The sequence below is a fragment of the Littorina saxatilis genome, unplaced genomic scaffold (assembly GCF_037325665.1).
Source record: "Littorina saxatilis isolate snail1 unplaced genomic scaffold, US_GU_Lsax_2.0 scaffold_636, whole genome shotgun sequence".
NCBI classification, from domain to species: domain Eukaryota; kingdom Metazoa; phylum Mollusca; class Gastropoda; order Littorinimorpha; family Littorinidae; genus Littorina; species Littorina saxatilis.
In genome coordinates, this window is record NW_027125747.1 from 52365 (window position 1) to 67364 (window position 15000).

The 15000-nt window shown below is 44.4% G+C and overlaps 1 protein-coding gene across 1 annotated transcript in view; it reads right to left on the bottom strand.

Moving 5' to 3' along the window:
• Positions 1-15000, bottom strand: part of LOC138954217 (phospholipid scramblase 2-like) — a gene marked incomplete at its 5' end in the record, with an annotated part of 20071 nt that overhangs the window by 3545 nt on the left and 1526 nt on the right. The window contains 6 exon segments of the mRNA XM_070326115.1: positions 18-76; positions 9010-9112; positions 9991-10111; positions 11087-11214; positions 12662-12738; positions 13993-14070. Coding sequence (XP_070182216.1) covers positions 18-76; positions 9010-9112; positions 9991-10111; positions 11087-11214; positions 12662-12738; positions 13993-14070 — 566 coding nt within the window.

A 15000-nucleotide genomic window follows, 5' to 3' on the forward strand; every position in this document is an offset into this window, starting at 1 on the left:
AATAAAAAAAGACTCACAATAATGAAGACCATTCCAATCATAAGGGCCTTCTTCTTCACTTCAGTGTTGATGGGAACTAGACAGACACACAACAACAGTCCAGTTTATTCCACATGAAATTCTACAAGTGTCAGTGTCAATCAGTCAGTTTATTCCACATGAAATTCTACAAGTGTCAGTGTCAATCAGTCAGTTTATTCCACATGAAATTCTACAAGTGTCAGTGTCAATCAGTCAGTTTATTCCACATGAAATTCTACAAGTGTCAGTGTCAATCAAAAACAAGAAAAACTTTTCCAATGTAATGTTTTGAACTTAAAGGCATATGTACGCGCTCCCGTGTTTACAAAGTGTAGTTTGCCCATAATCGATGTCAAACGCACCATAAGACCATGTAATTACGATATGTCGCCATGCGCGGACCATATACATGCATTACAGCTTGTTTTAGAGTCTCAAAAACTTTGGATGTAAACAAAGACGCTACCTCTGTTGGCAAATCTATAAATAGGACGATCCAGATCAAAATGAAAATTAACATATCTCAACATTGAAGGGGTCCTAGACCACAATATTTTGCAGGGAACTTAATTTAGCATGTCTCCAGCTGTTGGTAAAGCAATTAGCGTGTATAGTCATCAAGTACATATCCCTTTAAAGCAAGTCAGTAGGTGTATATAATATGGTGGTTTATTAATACATTGTCATGATTTGCTACTATACTTAGTGTAGAAAAAACTTCAGTAAGAACTGTAACAACCCCCAAACATACCAACTGACCGCTGGTAAGAACAACAAGTCGCGTAAAGCGAAAATACAATATTTAGTCAAGTAGCTGTCGAACTCACAGAATGAAACTGAACGCAACGCAACGCAGCAAGACCGTATACTCGTAGCATCGTCACTCCACCGCCCGTGGCAAAGGCAGTGCACGTGGAATTGACAAGAAGAGCGGGGTATTCGTTGCGCTGAGAAGGATAGCACGCTTTTCTGTACCTCTCTTCGTTTTAACTTTCTGAGCGTGTTTTTAATCCAAACATATCATATCTATATATTTTTTGAATCAGGAACCGACAAGGAATAAGATGAAAGTGTTTTTAAATTGATTTCGAAAAAAAAAATTTGATAATAATTTTTATATATTTAATTTTCAGAGCTTGTTTTTAATCCGAATATAACATATTTATATGTTTTTGGAATCAGCAAATGATGGAGAATAAGATAAACGTAAATTTGGATCGTTTTATAAATTTTTATTTTTTTTTACAATTTTCAGATTTTTAATGACCAAAGTCATTAATTAATTTTTAAGCCACCAAGCTGAAATGCAATACCGAACCCCGGGCTTTGTCGAAGAGTACTTGACCAAAATTTCAACCAATTTGGTTGAAAAATGAGGGCGTGACAGTGCCGCCTCAACTTTCACGAAAAGCCGGATATGACGTCATCAAAGACATTTATCATAAAAATGAAAAAAACGTTCGGGGATTTCATACCCAGGAACTCTCATGTCAAATTTCATAAAGATCGGTCCAGTAGTTTAGTCTGAATCGCTCTACACACACACACACACACACAGACACACACACGCACACACACACGCACATACACCACGACCCTCGTTTCGATTCCCCCTCGATGTTAAAATATTTAGTCAAAACTTGACTAAATATAAAAACCAGAAACAGTTCAAACTAAGCTCTCCTTGACAGTTAGCTCTAAATGTATCATTTTCTCTGGCACTTCGATCCTACATAACAGCTCTCGAAACGCAGAAGAAGAACAAGAAGCCTACAACAGCTCTTCCATAATGAATAACAAGTTGCGTAAGGCGAAAATACAACATTTTGTCAAGCTGTCGAACTCACAGAATAAAACTGAACGCAATGCAATTTTTCAGCAAGACCGTATACTCGTAGCATCGTCAGTCCACCGCTCATGGCAAAGGCAGTGAAATTGACAAGAAGAGCGGGGTAGTAGTTGCGCTGAGAAGGTGTTACACGACACTTGAGATTGCCACAAGTTCTCAAATGCCGTATAGTTGTGTTCTTTTATTCTACGTCGCCCGTCTTCGCAGCAGCAGAAAACAACTCGTCAAATTGAGTTCGAGGATTTATTCAGCATTCAATACATACAACTGCACATCGTAGCAGAACTCAAAAAGAAGCTTTTTAACATTCAAATCGCGCTGGCATATATAGTAAATACTCAATCTCGAGAATATTCCAGACCGAACATGATACAACTACATTATATGCGAACCGCCCATGGACTAGAATGGTGACGTTCTCTGTGACGTACATCAAAAGGTGCCGACGCCCTTAATCCGATCGAACGCCACGAACTCACACTAAAACAGCATGGTAAACAACTTGTTTTGACAGGACTAGAAAGTTCACCTGCATTCTCGTCCAAGCATAAATATTGTGTTTACAAAATATAATATCGGTACCTTCCCACAAAGTACAAATAAGTCAACTACATGCAACACACAAAACTGAACCAAAGCTCAGCAACGGTAGCGTTTCCTAACATTACCCCCAACACCAGAAGAAATTTACCTAATTTCTTTCAATCATTGAAACGCTACCTGTACACATATTATGTATACATAACAGATTGAAATCCAGGTATGTACATTAGTCTGTTGGAGAATGAACACAGTTTTACTCACATACTCGGCTGAGAAAATCTGCTCCAACATTGTCTGAACCCTTAATCGATTCCACTCGCATATCAAAGTTCTGCAAGTACATCACCCACCTCATGATACGATTATTCACAAACTTTGCAGAGTTCAGGTAGGTGAGGGGTTTGTGATCAGTCTGAAGCACGAATTTCACCCCTTGGAGGTAGAGTTCAAATTTCTTGATTCCCCACACGATGGCTAAACACTCTTTCTCCATGGTCGAGTAGTTCTTCTCGGCTCCTGACAGCTTCTTGCTGGCATAGCTGACCGGAAACGGTTTACCTCCATGCTCTTGCATCAGCATGGCGCCGATCCCTTCGTCCGATGCGTCTGTACGCAAGATGAACTCTTTGGCAGTATCAGGAAGGCGTAGCACCGGGTCTCGTGACATCAGGTCGCGCACGGTCTGGTATGCCTTCTCCTGAGCTGGTCCCCAGAGTATTCGGTTGGGGCATCCTTTTCGGGTCATGTCCGACAAAGGCGCCGTTATGGCGGCGAAGTTTGGAATGAACTCTCTGTAGTACCCAGCCAATCCAAGGAAGGATCGCACCTGCTTCTTGGTTTCAGGACGTGGCGCATTGAGGATCTTGGTGACGTTTTCCAACAAAAGCCCCTTTTGACCTTCCTTCAGTGAATGACCTATGAAGTCAACGTTGTCGGTCCCCAAAATGCACTTGCTGGGTCTCACGGTCAGATTAGCTTTTGTCAGGCGGGAAAACAGTTCCCTCAAAGTCTCCAGATGCTCCGCAAAGGTCTCCGTGTGGACTAGCAGATCATCCCAGTAGTACACAACATTCTTCATTCCTTTGAGCATTTTTCGCATTCCCCTCTTCAGGGTAGCACCACTGTTCACCATGCCAAAAGGCATCCGCAGGCACTCATACGTTCCGTCTGGAGTTGCAAAGGCGGTCTTTGGTATGTCCTCTTCGCGCACAGGAATCTGCCAATATCCCTTGCTGAGATCGATCTTTGAGAAGATCTTACTGCCAGTCAACCGTCGGAACAGATCAGCCGCCGTCGGCATTGGTTCAGGGTCAAACACGGTGATCTTATTCACTTTCCTGAAGTCAATGCATACCCTGTTTGTACCGTCTTTCTTCTTGACAACAACAACGGGAGATGAGTAAGGGGATGATGACTCACGGATGACCCCCATCTTCAACATGTTGTCGATGTCCTTCTTCAAGGATTCCCGAGCCTGAAACGGGATAGGGTATGGTTTTGAGCGAACAGGAACGTCAGATGTGAGGTGGACTTCATGTTCGACCAAGGACGTAGAGCCTGGAACATCAGAGAACCTATGGGTGAAGTCGCCCATAAAATCATGCAGCTCCTTCTGCTGATCTTCTGTCAGGTCAGGTTCTAGCTTGACGTCATCCACTCCCTCTTTCTTGTGGAGGTCTCCCAACTCCAGTAGTTCCTCACCGTCGAACTCGTCTAGTTCGGCTGGTTCTTCCACCATTGCTGCAACCTGTACTGCTTCCGGAGGTCTCTCCACATACAGTTTCAGGAGGTTAGCGTGGTAGATCTTGGACTTCTTGCCGACATTCACCTTGTAGTCGTTGATCCCTACCACGGCCTCAACCTCGTATGGGCCTTTCCACTGCATCAGTAGTTTGTTGTGATCAGTGGGAAGCAGTATCAGCACTTTGTTACCTGGTGTAAACTTCCTGTTTACGGCTTTGCGGTCGTAGTAGTGCTTTCCACTATCCTGAGACTTTCTCAAGTTCTCTCGAGCAATCTCGAGAGTCTCCTCCAGTTTCTCTCGCAACTCGAACACGTACTGGTAACTGTTCTTCACTTCAGGTGTGTCCACATCTTTCGTCCACAATTCCTTCAGTATCTGCATCGGGCCTCTCACGGTCCGCCCGTACATCAGCTCGAACGGGGAGAATCCAGTGGACTCTTGTGGCACCTCCCTGTATGCAAACAGCAAGGCATTGATGTAGCGATGCCACTGCCTTGGCTGCTCACTGCATAGTTTCTTCAGCATGGACTTCAGCGTCGCATTGAATTTTTCGACCAGCCCATTGCACATCGGGTGATAGGGTGTCGTAGTCAAGTGACGAATGCTCAGCAGCCTGTTGACCTCTTCCATGCATTCAGAGACAAACTGTGTCCCCAGGTCTGTGAGGATCTCTTCAGGAACCCCAATTCTGCTGAAAATGTCCACAAGTGCCTCGGCAACAGTCTCGGTGTCAATTTTCTTCAGAGGCACGGCTTCTGGGTACCTGGTTGCATAGTCTACCAGGGTCAGTACCCAACGATGACCCTCTTCACTTGGCGGTTTGATCTCGCCGATGAGGTCAATGGCCACCCTCTTGAAAGGTCGGTCGATCAAAGGCATCTTCTGCAACGGCACTTTCGGGACCCTTCCTCGAGGTATGGTTTTCTGGCAAATATCGCACGATCGGCAGAATCGAGTCACATCTGCATGCAGTCCTGGCCAGTAAAACGCAGCCTGGATTCTGTCCGATGTCTTCTTGACCCCCAGGTGACCTCCCATAATAGAGTCGTGGGCCACCTCCATCACCTGGCGCCTAAGTGGTTGAGGCACCAGAACTTGACGTAATGGCTTCCCACCGTTGACTCTCGGGTGCTGGAACACTCTGTACAGGATCTTGGCCTTTACTTCAAAGTGCACAGTGCCTTCGCCCTTAGTCATCACCTTGACAGGACGACTCCTGTACTTTGTCAAGGTCAAATCAGCTTCCTGTAGCTGAATCAGCCGATCCCTGTCCACGACAGCAGTTGCAGAACTGTTGGTGACCCTGAGTGGCGTAGTTGTTTTGTCCTTCTTCGCCTGGGCTCTGGTCGTCACAGCGCTTACAACCTGCGGCTGGTCGCGGCGATGCACAGTTGCTCTGTCATCTCGTAACAGTTCGCTGATATCTTCATTCGCGAATGGCAGTGGGTCTTCCTCCTCAACAGCAGGCTGAGCTGCGCCCATTCTCCATTCGACATCAGGGTCATCAGGACGTCTCGCACCCCCAATGTTCCCAATTAGTAGATCGTACAAGGGCTTCTTCAGGCAGACGGCCTCAACTTCTCCGGTGAAGTATGGAGTATCGATCTGGATTTTTACCACTGGTGCCTTCACGCATTTGCTGTCAGCCATGAGCGTCCACTTGAAGTCACCAGTGAACTTCTCTGTCGGCACCAGATCTTCTTTGACAATGATTCCATTGCAGCCCGAATCTCTGAGAACAGTCACTTCCTGCTTCTCAACAAATCCCTTCGACACGGGCATGTTCGACACTGACACAGCTGCGCTGGCAACGACAGAGATTGACCTGCCATTGGCGAGTAGAAGCTGGCCATCAGATATACATTCTTCAACGTCCGATGGTGTAGCCACTTGCTCGGCAGCCCTTGGAAGTATGACGCTGCTCGCGCATACTTGTTGGTTCGAGCCACTCGTTTGCCTCTTGTTGTCGTAATATCTCCGTCGATGTTCTTGCGCTTTGTCATTGACATGTCCGTTATTTTTCTTTTGGGGACAGTTGGCAACTCGGTGGCCCTTGGCATTGCAATGGAAACACGTTATGTTCTGCCCTTCATTGGATGATGGTGCGGACTCAGTTTGTCCCTTGGCAGGTTGGTTTCCCTGGTTCCCGCTCTTCTGGAAAGGTTTCGATGACTTTGACGTCCCCAGGGTCCTTCCATGAGCAATGAGATAACGCTCAGCAGCATCAGTAATGTCCTTCAAACCCCGCAGTTTTTGCTCTTCCAAGCGGGTCGCCAGGTCCTTCGGGCAGGCATTAAGGAATTGCTCCTTCACGATCAAGTCCCGCAGACTCTCGTATGACTGCTCTTCACCTGATAACTCCACCCACTTCTGCAGGTATGACGACAGGCGCTCCACAAACTGGCTCGGTGTCTCTCCAGACAATGGCTGGCATTCGCGGAAGCGTTGACGGTAGCCCCTTTCAGTGAAGTTGTAGCAACGCAACAGAGCTTCCTTCAGTACATCATAGTCTCTGGCGTCATCGTTTGAGAGTCTAGTGTAGACCTCAAGTGCTGCCCCAGTCAAATGTGCGCTGAGTTGAATCGCCCAGTCGTCGCGCTGCCATCTAGCACTCTCAGCGAACCTCTCGAATCTTGCAAGGTAGCAGTCGATCTGGTCCTTCCCGTCAGCGAATGCTGGAAGTTTCGGTGCCCTGTGTAGCATTTGCTGCTGGTTATCTCTTTGGCGTGGTGCCTCGTGCTCATTTTGAACACGCACCATTTCTGTCTGAAGCTCTAAGCGCTTGGTCTCCATTTCTATCTGGAGCTCTAAGCGTTTCAGCTCCATTTGCTTTTCTTCACGCTGTGCTTCTCTTTCTTCACGTTCACGCTCACGCTGCGCTTGTCTTTCTTTATCTTCACGCTGCGCTTGTCTTTCTTCACGCTGCGCTTGTCTTTCTTCACGCTGCGCCAGCAGTCGTGTCTGGGACTCGACGAACTCCGTCAACTGCTTGCCTTTCAGTCCCAGTTCAACTCCTTTTGCCCAGAACTCAGCCATTCTGGTCTTTTCCGGTGCGTTCGTCTGTATTCTTTCACAGCCACGAACGTAGACGAATGTAGTCTTCTAAAAGAACACAGTCTCTACTGCACCTCCGATGCTTCTCTCGTCGCTGTTCACCTTCGTAGACGCAGGCTGCCACCCTCCTCGTCTAACGTGACGGCGCACTCTGCTCACGATACGTACACGACGTACCCCAGTCGTATTTCGTAGTATTAATGCACTAGCTCCGCGACGAAGTCCGTCTCGTCCAAACGGCAGCTAACCTCTGTAATCCCGATACACTCCGGCGTCGCTCACCGTACCGAGCTGCGGCGATTACCAAACTCTTCACCAGTCACACCGAATCCACGGTTCCGTAGTCTCAATACTGATCCCTCAGGATACACCCGATTGATGGCTACCTCCTGTGACTGTCTTGACTGTCTTTGTTGCTGGAAAACCCTTGGCGTTAAACGTAGATCCTTGGCTTGGCCCCCAATTGTTACACGACACTTGAGATTGCCACAAGTTCTCAAATGCCGTATAGTTGTGTTCTTTTATTCTACGTCGCCCGTCTTCGCAGCAGCAGAAAACAACTCGTCAAATTGAGTTCGAGGATTTATTCAGCATTCAATACATACAACTGCACATCGTAGCAGAACTCAAAAAGAAGCTTTTTAACATTCAAATCGCGCTGGCATATATAGTAAATACTCAATCTCGAGAATATTCCAGACCGAACATGATACAACTACATTATATGCGAACCGCCCATGGACTAGAATGGTGACGTTCTCTGTGACGTACATCAAAAGGTGCCGACGCCCTTAATCCGATCGAACGCCACGAACTCACACTAAAACAGCATGGTAAACAACTTGTTTTGACAGGACTAGAAAGTTCACCTGCATTCTCGTCCAAGCATAAATATTGTGTTTACAAAATATAATATCGGTACTTTCCCACAAAGTACAAATAAGTCAACTACATGCAACACACAAACCCGAACCAAAGCTCAGCAACGGTAGCGTTTCCTAACAGAAGGATAGCACGCTTTTCTGTACCTCTCTTCGTTTTAACTTTCTGAGCGTGTATTTAATCCAAACATATCATATCTATATGTTTTTGGAATCAGGAACCGACAAGGAATAAGATGAAAGTGTTTTTAAATTGATTTTGAAAAATTAATTTTGATCATAATTTTTATATTTTTAATTTTCAGAGCTTGTTTTTAATCCAAATATAACATATTTATATGATTTTGGAATCAGAAAATGATGAAGAATAAGCACAGACACACACACACACACACACACACACACACACACACACACACACACACACACACACACACCACGACCCTCGTCTCGATTCCCCCTCTATGTTAAAACATTTAGTCAAAACTTGACTAAATGTAAAAAGATAGACAAACTTGCACAGAGCAGAAAACAGGGAAGATAAACTTGCACAGAACAGAATATATATACCTAAACTTTAAAAGAACAGAAACCAGGGTGAATAAACTTGCACAGAACACACAAAATAGGGTACATAAATATGCACAGAGCAGAAAATAGCAAGGGCACAAAGACATTAACACAGAGTAGAAAATAATGCATATTAACTTGCAAAAAATAGACAAGAGGGGAGATAATCTTGCACACAACAGAAAACAGGTTAGCTAAACTTACAAAAGACAGACAACAGGGTTGACAAACTTGCCAAGAACAGATCACAGGGTAGATAAACTTAAACAAAACGGAAAGTAGGGCAGAAAACGTACAGAGAAAACGAAAATTAATAGGGTAAAACAAAAACCACGGATTTAACTTACAAAGAACAGAGAAGTTGTCGGAATCTGTGAACATGTCTTTAATGGCACCCTCCCACACCTTCTTGATCGTGCCCATAGAGGAGTTGGTTTGCAGATCCGTGATCTGAAAAAGATGGGAATATAAATTGTACATGAACTAAAACATAAAAGGGCTGTCTGCAATTCAACACGGGAAGAAAATTAACATGTGTGAAAGTGGCCAATGACTCCAATAGACGATGTTTTGTTTAACTATCTCTGTCGGGTTTGTATGGGTTGTGGAAAAGTGTGTTTGTTTGTTTGTTTGTTTGTTTGTTTGTTTGCTTAACGCCCAGCCGACCACGAAGGGCCATATCAGGGCGGTGCTGCTTTGACATATAACGTGTGCCACACACAAGACAGAAGTCGCAGCACAGGCTTCATGTCTCACCCAGTCACATTATTCTGACACCGGACCAACCCGTCCTAGCACTAACCCCATACTGCCAGACGCCAGGCGGAGCAGCCACTAGATTGCCAATTTTAAAGTCTTAGGTATGACCCGGCCGGGGTTCGAACCCACGACCTCCCAATCACGGGTGGACGGCCTTACCACTAGGCCAACCGTGCCGGTTTGTGGAAGAGTGACCTTTTTTTGCAAAACCTCTGCCAAACATTGTAAGGGCCAATCACTAGCGAGGGGTGTTAGTGAAACACGTCCTCCTCCTCCTCCTCCTCCTCCTCCTCCTCCTCCTCATCATCATCATCATCATCATCATCATCATCATCATCATCATCATTCTGTTTTTGTTCATGTGTTTCGGGGGTATTTTTTTTCTTTCTGTTTTTACATCCTGGGCGGTTTGAAGGATAAGAAAGATTTTTAATTCAAGCATTCCTCATTTTCAAATCGCAACTTTGTATAAGTTTGACCTCCTTGACTGTTTCGCAGAAGAAAAAAAACACCATCTTAATTCAGAATTTCTCATGGGAAATTTCACAGCTGCACAAGTCAATGCTCACCTCAAAGTTGATGTCATCCGTGCAGCACATGTTTTGGCACGGGCAACACGGTCCTTTCACCTCACCCACCATCGCCTGGTTCTCGTCATAGATGGCGAAATGAGGGCTACAGCAAAACTGCCTGAATCACACACACACACAACGCTTTTATGTTTAGATAAAGCCGAAACCTGGACAGAATATTATGTTTTAGAAAGACACGAGCAGAAAACATGATGACTATCTTTAGATCGAGCATAACGATCTACGACCAAATATCATCTTCGCTGAGTTTCTAAAACGAACCCTGCCGCTGATAGAAACGCTACTGCCCTCTCTTGTCCATGCACGTCATCGCATCCAGTCCTGTCTCCACACTAACACGTTGCTGACGTGATCACAGATCTGGCCGTCTAGGAGTAGAGAAGAACCGGCATCCTATACAGGGACAACACACACAGCCTTGGGCGCGGTTGATTGACTTATCTGACGGGCGCAATGGCTTGGTGGTAAGACGCCGGCCTCCAAAGCGGAAGGTCGTGAGTTCGAATCCCTGCCGCGCCTGGTGGGTTAAGGTGGATATTTTTTTCCGATCTCCCAGGTCAACTTATGTGCAGACCTGCTAGTGCCTTATCCCTCTTCGTGTGTACACGCAAGCACAAGACCAAGTGCGCACGGAAAAGATTCTGTAATCCATGTCAGAGTTCGGTGGGTTATAGAAACACGAAAATACCCAGCATGCTTCCTCCGAAAGCGGCGTATGTCTGCCTAAATGGCGGGGTTAAAACGGTCATACACGTAAAAATCCACTCGTGCAAAAACACGAGTGTACGAGGGAGTTTCAGCCCACAAACGAAGAAGAAGAAGAAGAAGAAGAAGATTGACTTATCTTATCTTATCTTATTTTATGTTATCTTGTCTTGTCTTGTCTTGTCTTGTCTTGTCTCCGCATTAAAATGGGCTGTAGTACCTCAGGATCTAGTCCTCCCTTTACAGCTTTCGCTCGCATTTCAATTTTTTTTTTAAACAAAACTCGTGTTAATTTGGTTTTACACAGCAAACCATATAGTATTCTCTATATTCTTAGAAAGCTAAATCTTATCTCCTCTAGACTTACAGGTTGCTGACGTAGCCGAGGATCTGACCGTTCCTGTCTTCACACGTGGCCATGTATCGGCAACCAGTACAGGGACAACACACGACGCCATTGCAGCACTCAAATTCTCGCTTCACCCGGAATACTTCCTGAAACAGAAAGAAGTTGCAAATGCATTGACGCATTTAAAAAAAATCGTTTTATTGAGAGAAAAAAATCTCGGATGCCGCACTATAGGCTTCAAGCAATCACTGACATATTTCTTGTGAGAAAAAGCAATCAACAGCTTTGTATGTGTCGTTTTTAATAAATGTGGGTTCTTTCCCTTTAAAGGCACAGTAAGCCTCCCGTAAACCATCACAGATACGGTCAGGCTTTTACACACAGTACAAACACCCTTCCATTTGAACGCTCGCCAAACGGGAACATCCTAGGTGGCCTACGTAAAGAGCGAGCAATTTTCAAAGAATTTATTTTTGCGTGGTTTATCTTACCCCTGAGCCATCGTGAACCCGTGTGATCCAGTTTCCCTTTTTCACAATGAAGTCGTCAGTTAGTCATTTGAATGCGACTCGATGTGAGCTTATTTACAATAGCACGTTTTTATGCACGAAACAAACGGCTGTGGTTCACAAGAACTCCAGCGATGGCTTTTGACTGTTGAGAGGAACGGCGATATGCACTGATAAACCGTCGTCTGCTACGACCCTTGCGTGACCCAGCTTCCGGGCTTTTCTTTTTTCAAACTTTCACAACTTCGAATTGTACTGATCTTGTCTTGATGAAAAAAGAATTCTTTTATGATTAAAGAATGTTTGTGTAACAAGCTGTCAATTTATTATTTAGATTTTCAAAGTTAGGTCTAGCGCAAAAACGCACCACGGTCCAAAAACATTTTGATAATCATCGATTCACGGCTATCGCCAGTTTACATCGAGAGAATGAGACCCGAAGGGAAGTAACTCATGTTTGACCTGAGTTCAGGATGGGTCCAAAAAGTGTTCGAGACAATCTGCAAAATTAATTCTTTAAAAATTGCTCGCTCTTTACGTAGGGCACCTAGGATGTTCCCGTTTGGTGAGCGTTCAAATGGAAGGGTGTTTGTACTGTGTGTAAAAGCCTGACAGTATCTGTGATGGTTTACGGGAGGCTTACTGTCCGGGCGTGATTTCCGGTATCATAACAGCCGTCCAGCACCAAAACGAGGCGCCATTGTTGTTGGACCAAGTCCACGAAAATAAATTCTTTGAAAATTTCTCACGCTCGACAGAAAGCAGCCAGGATGTTCCCGTTCGGTGAGCGTTCAAATGGAAGTATGCTTGTACTGTATGTAGACGCTCTGGGAGCTCTGTGATGGTTTACGGGAGGCTTACTGTGCCTTTAATGTTATGGATACTTAAGCAAGGACTCTTTCTCTCTCTTTATCACTCTCTCTGTAAAACACACACACGCACACATACACAAACACGCACGCACACACACGCACGCACACACACACGCACAATCACACACGCACACACACACACACACACACACGCACGCACACACACACACACACACGCACACACACACACACACACACACACACACACACACCTGATTGTTGTTGTCAGAGAAGTGATAGATGAAGCCTCGCTGCGGACCACAGCACTGCCGCTGGCACATGTCAGACTCTACAAACAAAATAAACACATGAACAAAACTTAAACGAACAAAAGATGAATACAAAATGATTTCTCATGGGAAATAAATGCTTTCAGCGAAGCTCAAAACAAAGCTAAAATGAAACACACGAAATTAGTGTAACCTCCCGTCAACAACAACAAAATAAAATAAACACAGGATTATTGTTCACCATTCAACTGGTTTTACATGGCGTTGCTTTTCTAGCTTTTGTTCCAGAACTTTTTGTTGTTATTCTTTTTCGCGCCATGCTTTAGACAGTTACTGAGATACATGTAGCGGGAAGCCTTGGTGATGAACCTGTGTGATTTTTTTCAGCTAATAAATGGCGTACATCAGGCCTGAAAGTGGCGAGTATTTTACTCGCCATGGCGAGTAGAATCATGTAACTGGCGTGTAGAAATGTTCATCTACTCGCCAAATGCGAGTAAAAGTTGCTCAAAAAAGTGTGTTTGTTTGGCTGGTAAAGTGGGGGCCCGGGTAGCTCAGGTGGTAGAGCACTGGATTTGTGATCCTACGGTCGCAGGTTCGAATCCGGGCCGGGACGGACACGGGTCAACTTTATGTGCAGACCCACAGACGGGATTCATGCCCCACCCCCGTGTCACCAAAGTGGCACGTAAAAGACCTCGGTCATCCTGCCATAAGTGCAGATGGCTGATACCACCTAAACACGCATACACTTGTGTATCTCATCTAAAGTCTGGTTAAAACCCGGGAACATGCCCCTAATGACTTTGCCGTGAGGGCGTAATACTTGAATTGCTCTCGGCTGGTAAAGTTTGCTCTCTGGCTAGTACATTTTCAGAATCACTAGCCAAAGGCTAGTGCACCATTTTTACACCCCCGGTATAGGGGTGTGTATAGGTTTCGGTCGATGTGTTTGTTTGTTTGTTTGTGTGTTTGTGTGTTTGTGTGTTTGTGTTCGCATATAGATCTCAAGAATGAACGGACCGATCGTCACCAAACTTGGTGAACAGGTTCTATACATTCCTGAGACGGTCCTTACAAAAATTGGGACCAGTCAAACACACGGTTAGGGAGTTATTGGTGGATTAAGATTCTACAAGGACTTATAGATGAAAATATTAATGGTCAAAGGGAAATCACCTTCTCAGTTGGTGGCAGTGAGAATGGTTATTTCCCTTTGACCAACGGGGGTGTTTTTCCTACCTCGAAGGAATTTCTTGTTTTAACTGTAAGGGCTGGAAACTTGTTGGTGGGTAAAACTGACGCCTACTTACCTTCGGTAGCAAAGTAAATTTGCTGTCCCAAGCTGTTCAAGATTCTGAACTTGTTCTTTGCCTCCCATCCAGTGAGGACTGAAAAAAAGAGACATAAATCAAAATCAACACCAAGCGAGGCAACGGTGGCCCGGTACTTAAGTCTCAGTATGGTTCACAAAATGTGTCAAAAGTTTTTGGTTTATTTAGAAATGAAAAAAAGTGTTAGGGTCGGCGAGAAAAAAAGGGTCGGTCGGGTTACCCTAAACCAACATATATTTGTATTTGATTTGGCCTTAGGGTCATTGGAACGTTTTATTTATGACAAAACAAAACGTTACATTTACAGTACGACGACCTAGTGATCTCTCAAGTAGAAAGACAAACAAAACACTAATGATATAGATGATAAAGCAACAAAACAAAAAAAGTCAGTTTACGGTAACATAGGGGAAAAAAATAGGGTCGGTTGGTCGGGGTTTTTTTTCTTTCTAAAAAACCATATTTTTAAGTTATTTTGCCAAAAAACAAAGACTTTTTTTTTCCCAAATGCCAAAAAAAAAGTCTAGGGTCGCGCGAAAAAATAGGGTCGGTCGGGATACCGTAAACAGACTATTTTTGTTTTTGTTTTGCCTAAACAACAGATCGCCTGCAAACGAGTATCGTCAACAATTTTGAAACAAGTTCATTATCAAATTAAACGTTCCAAAACACTAACACTCCTTTTTTTATTCTGAATTTTGGAACGTTAGCAGTCTATTTGTTTTTGAATGTGGGTTATTCTGCAGAGCTAGCTGTACCATGCTACGAAGTTGACATTTCTTTACTGAGACATTTTAACCAGACATATTGATTTCACTGATAAATAATCATTCCATGTTTATCCTTGGCCTGTAGAGAAAGAATTAGAAATACTTGCACATCTTGTTTGTCTACATTCAGTAAATTACAAGGGTTTCAAAGTACGTCAACTTTGAAACATGGAAACCAAAAGTTGTGACATGGATTTGAGCAGTAACATTTTTTTTT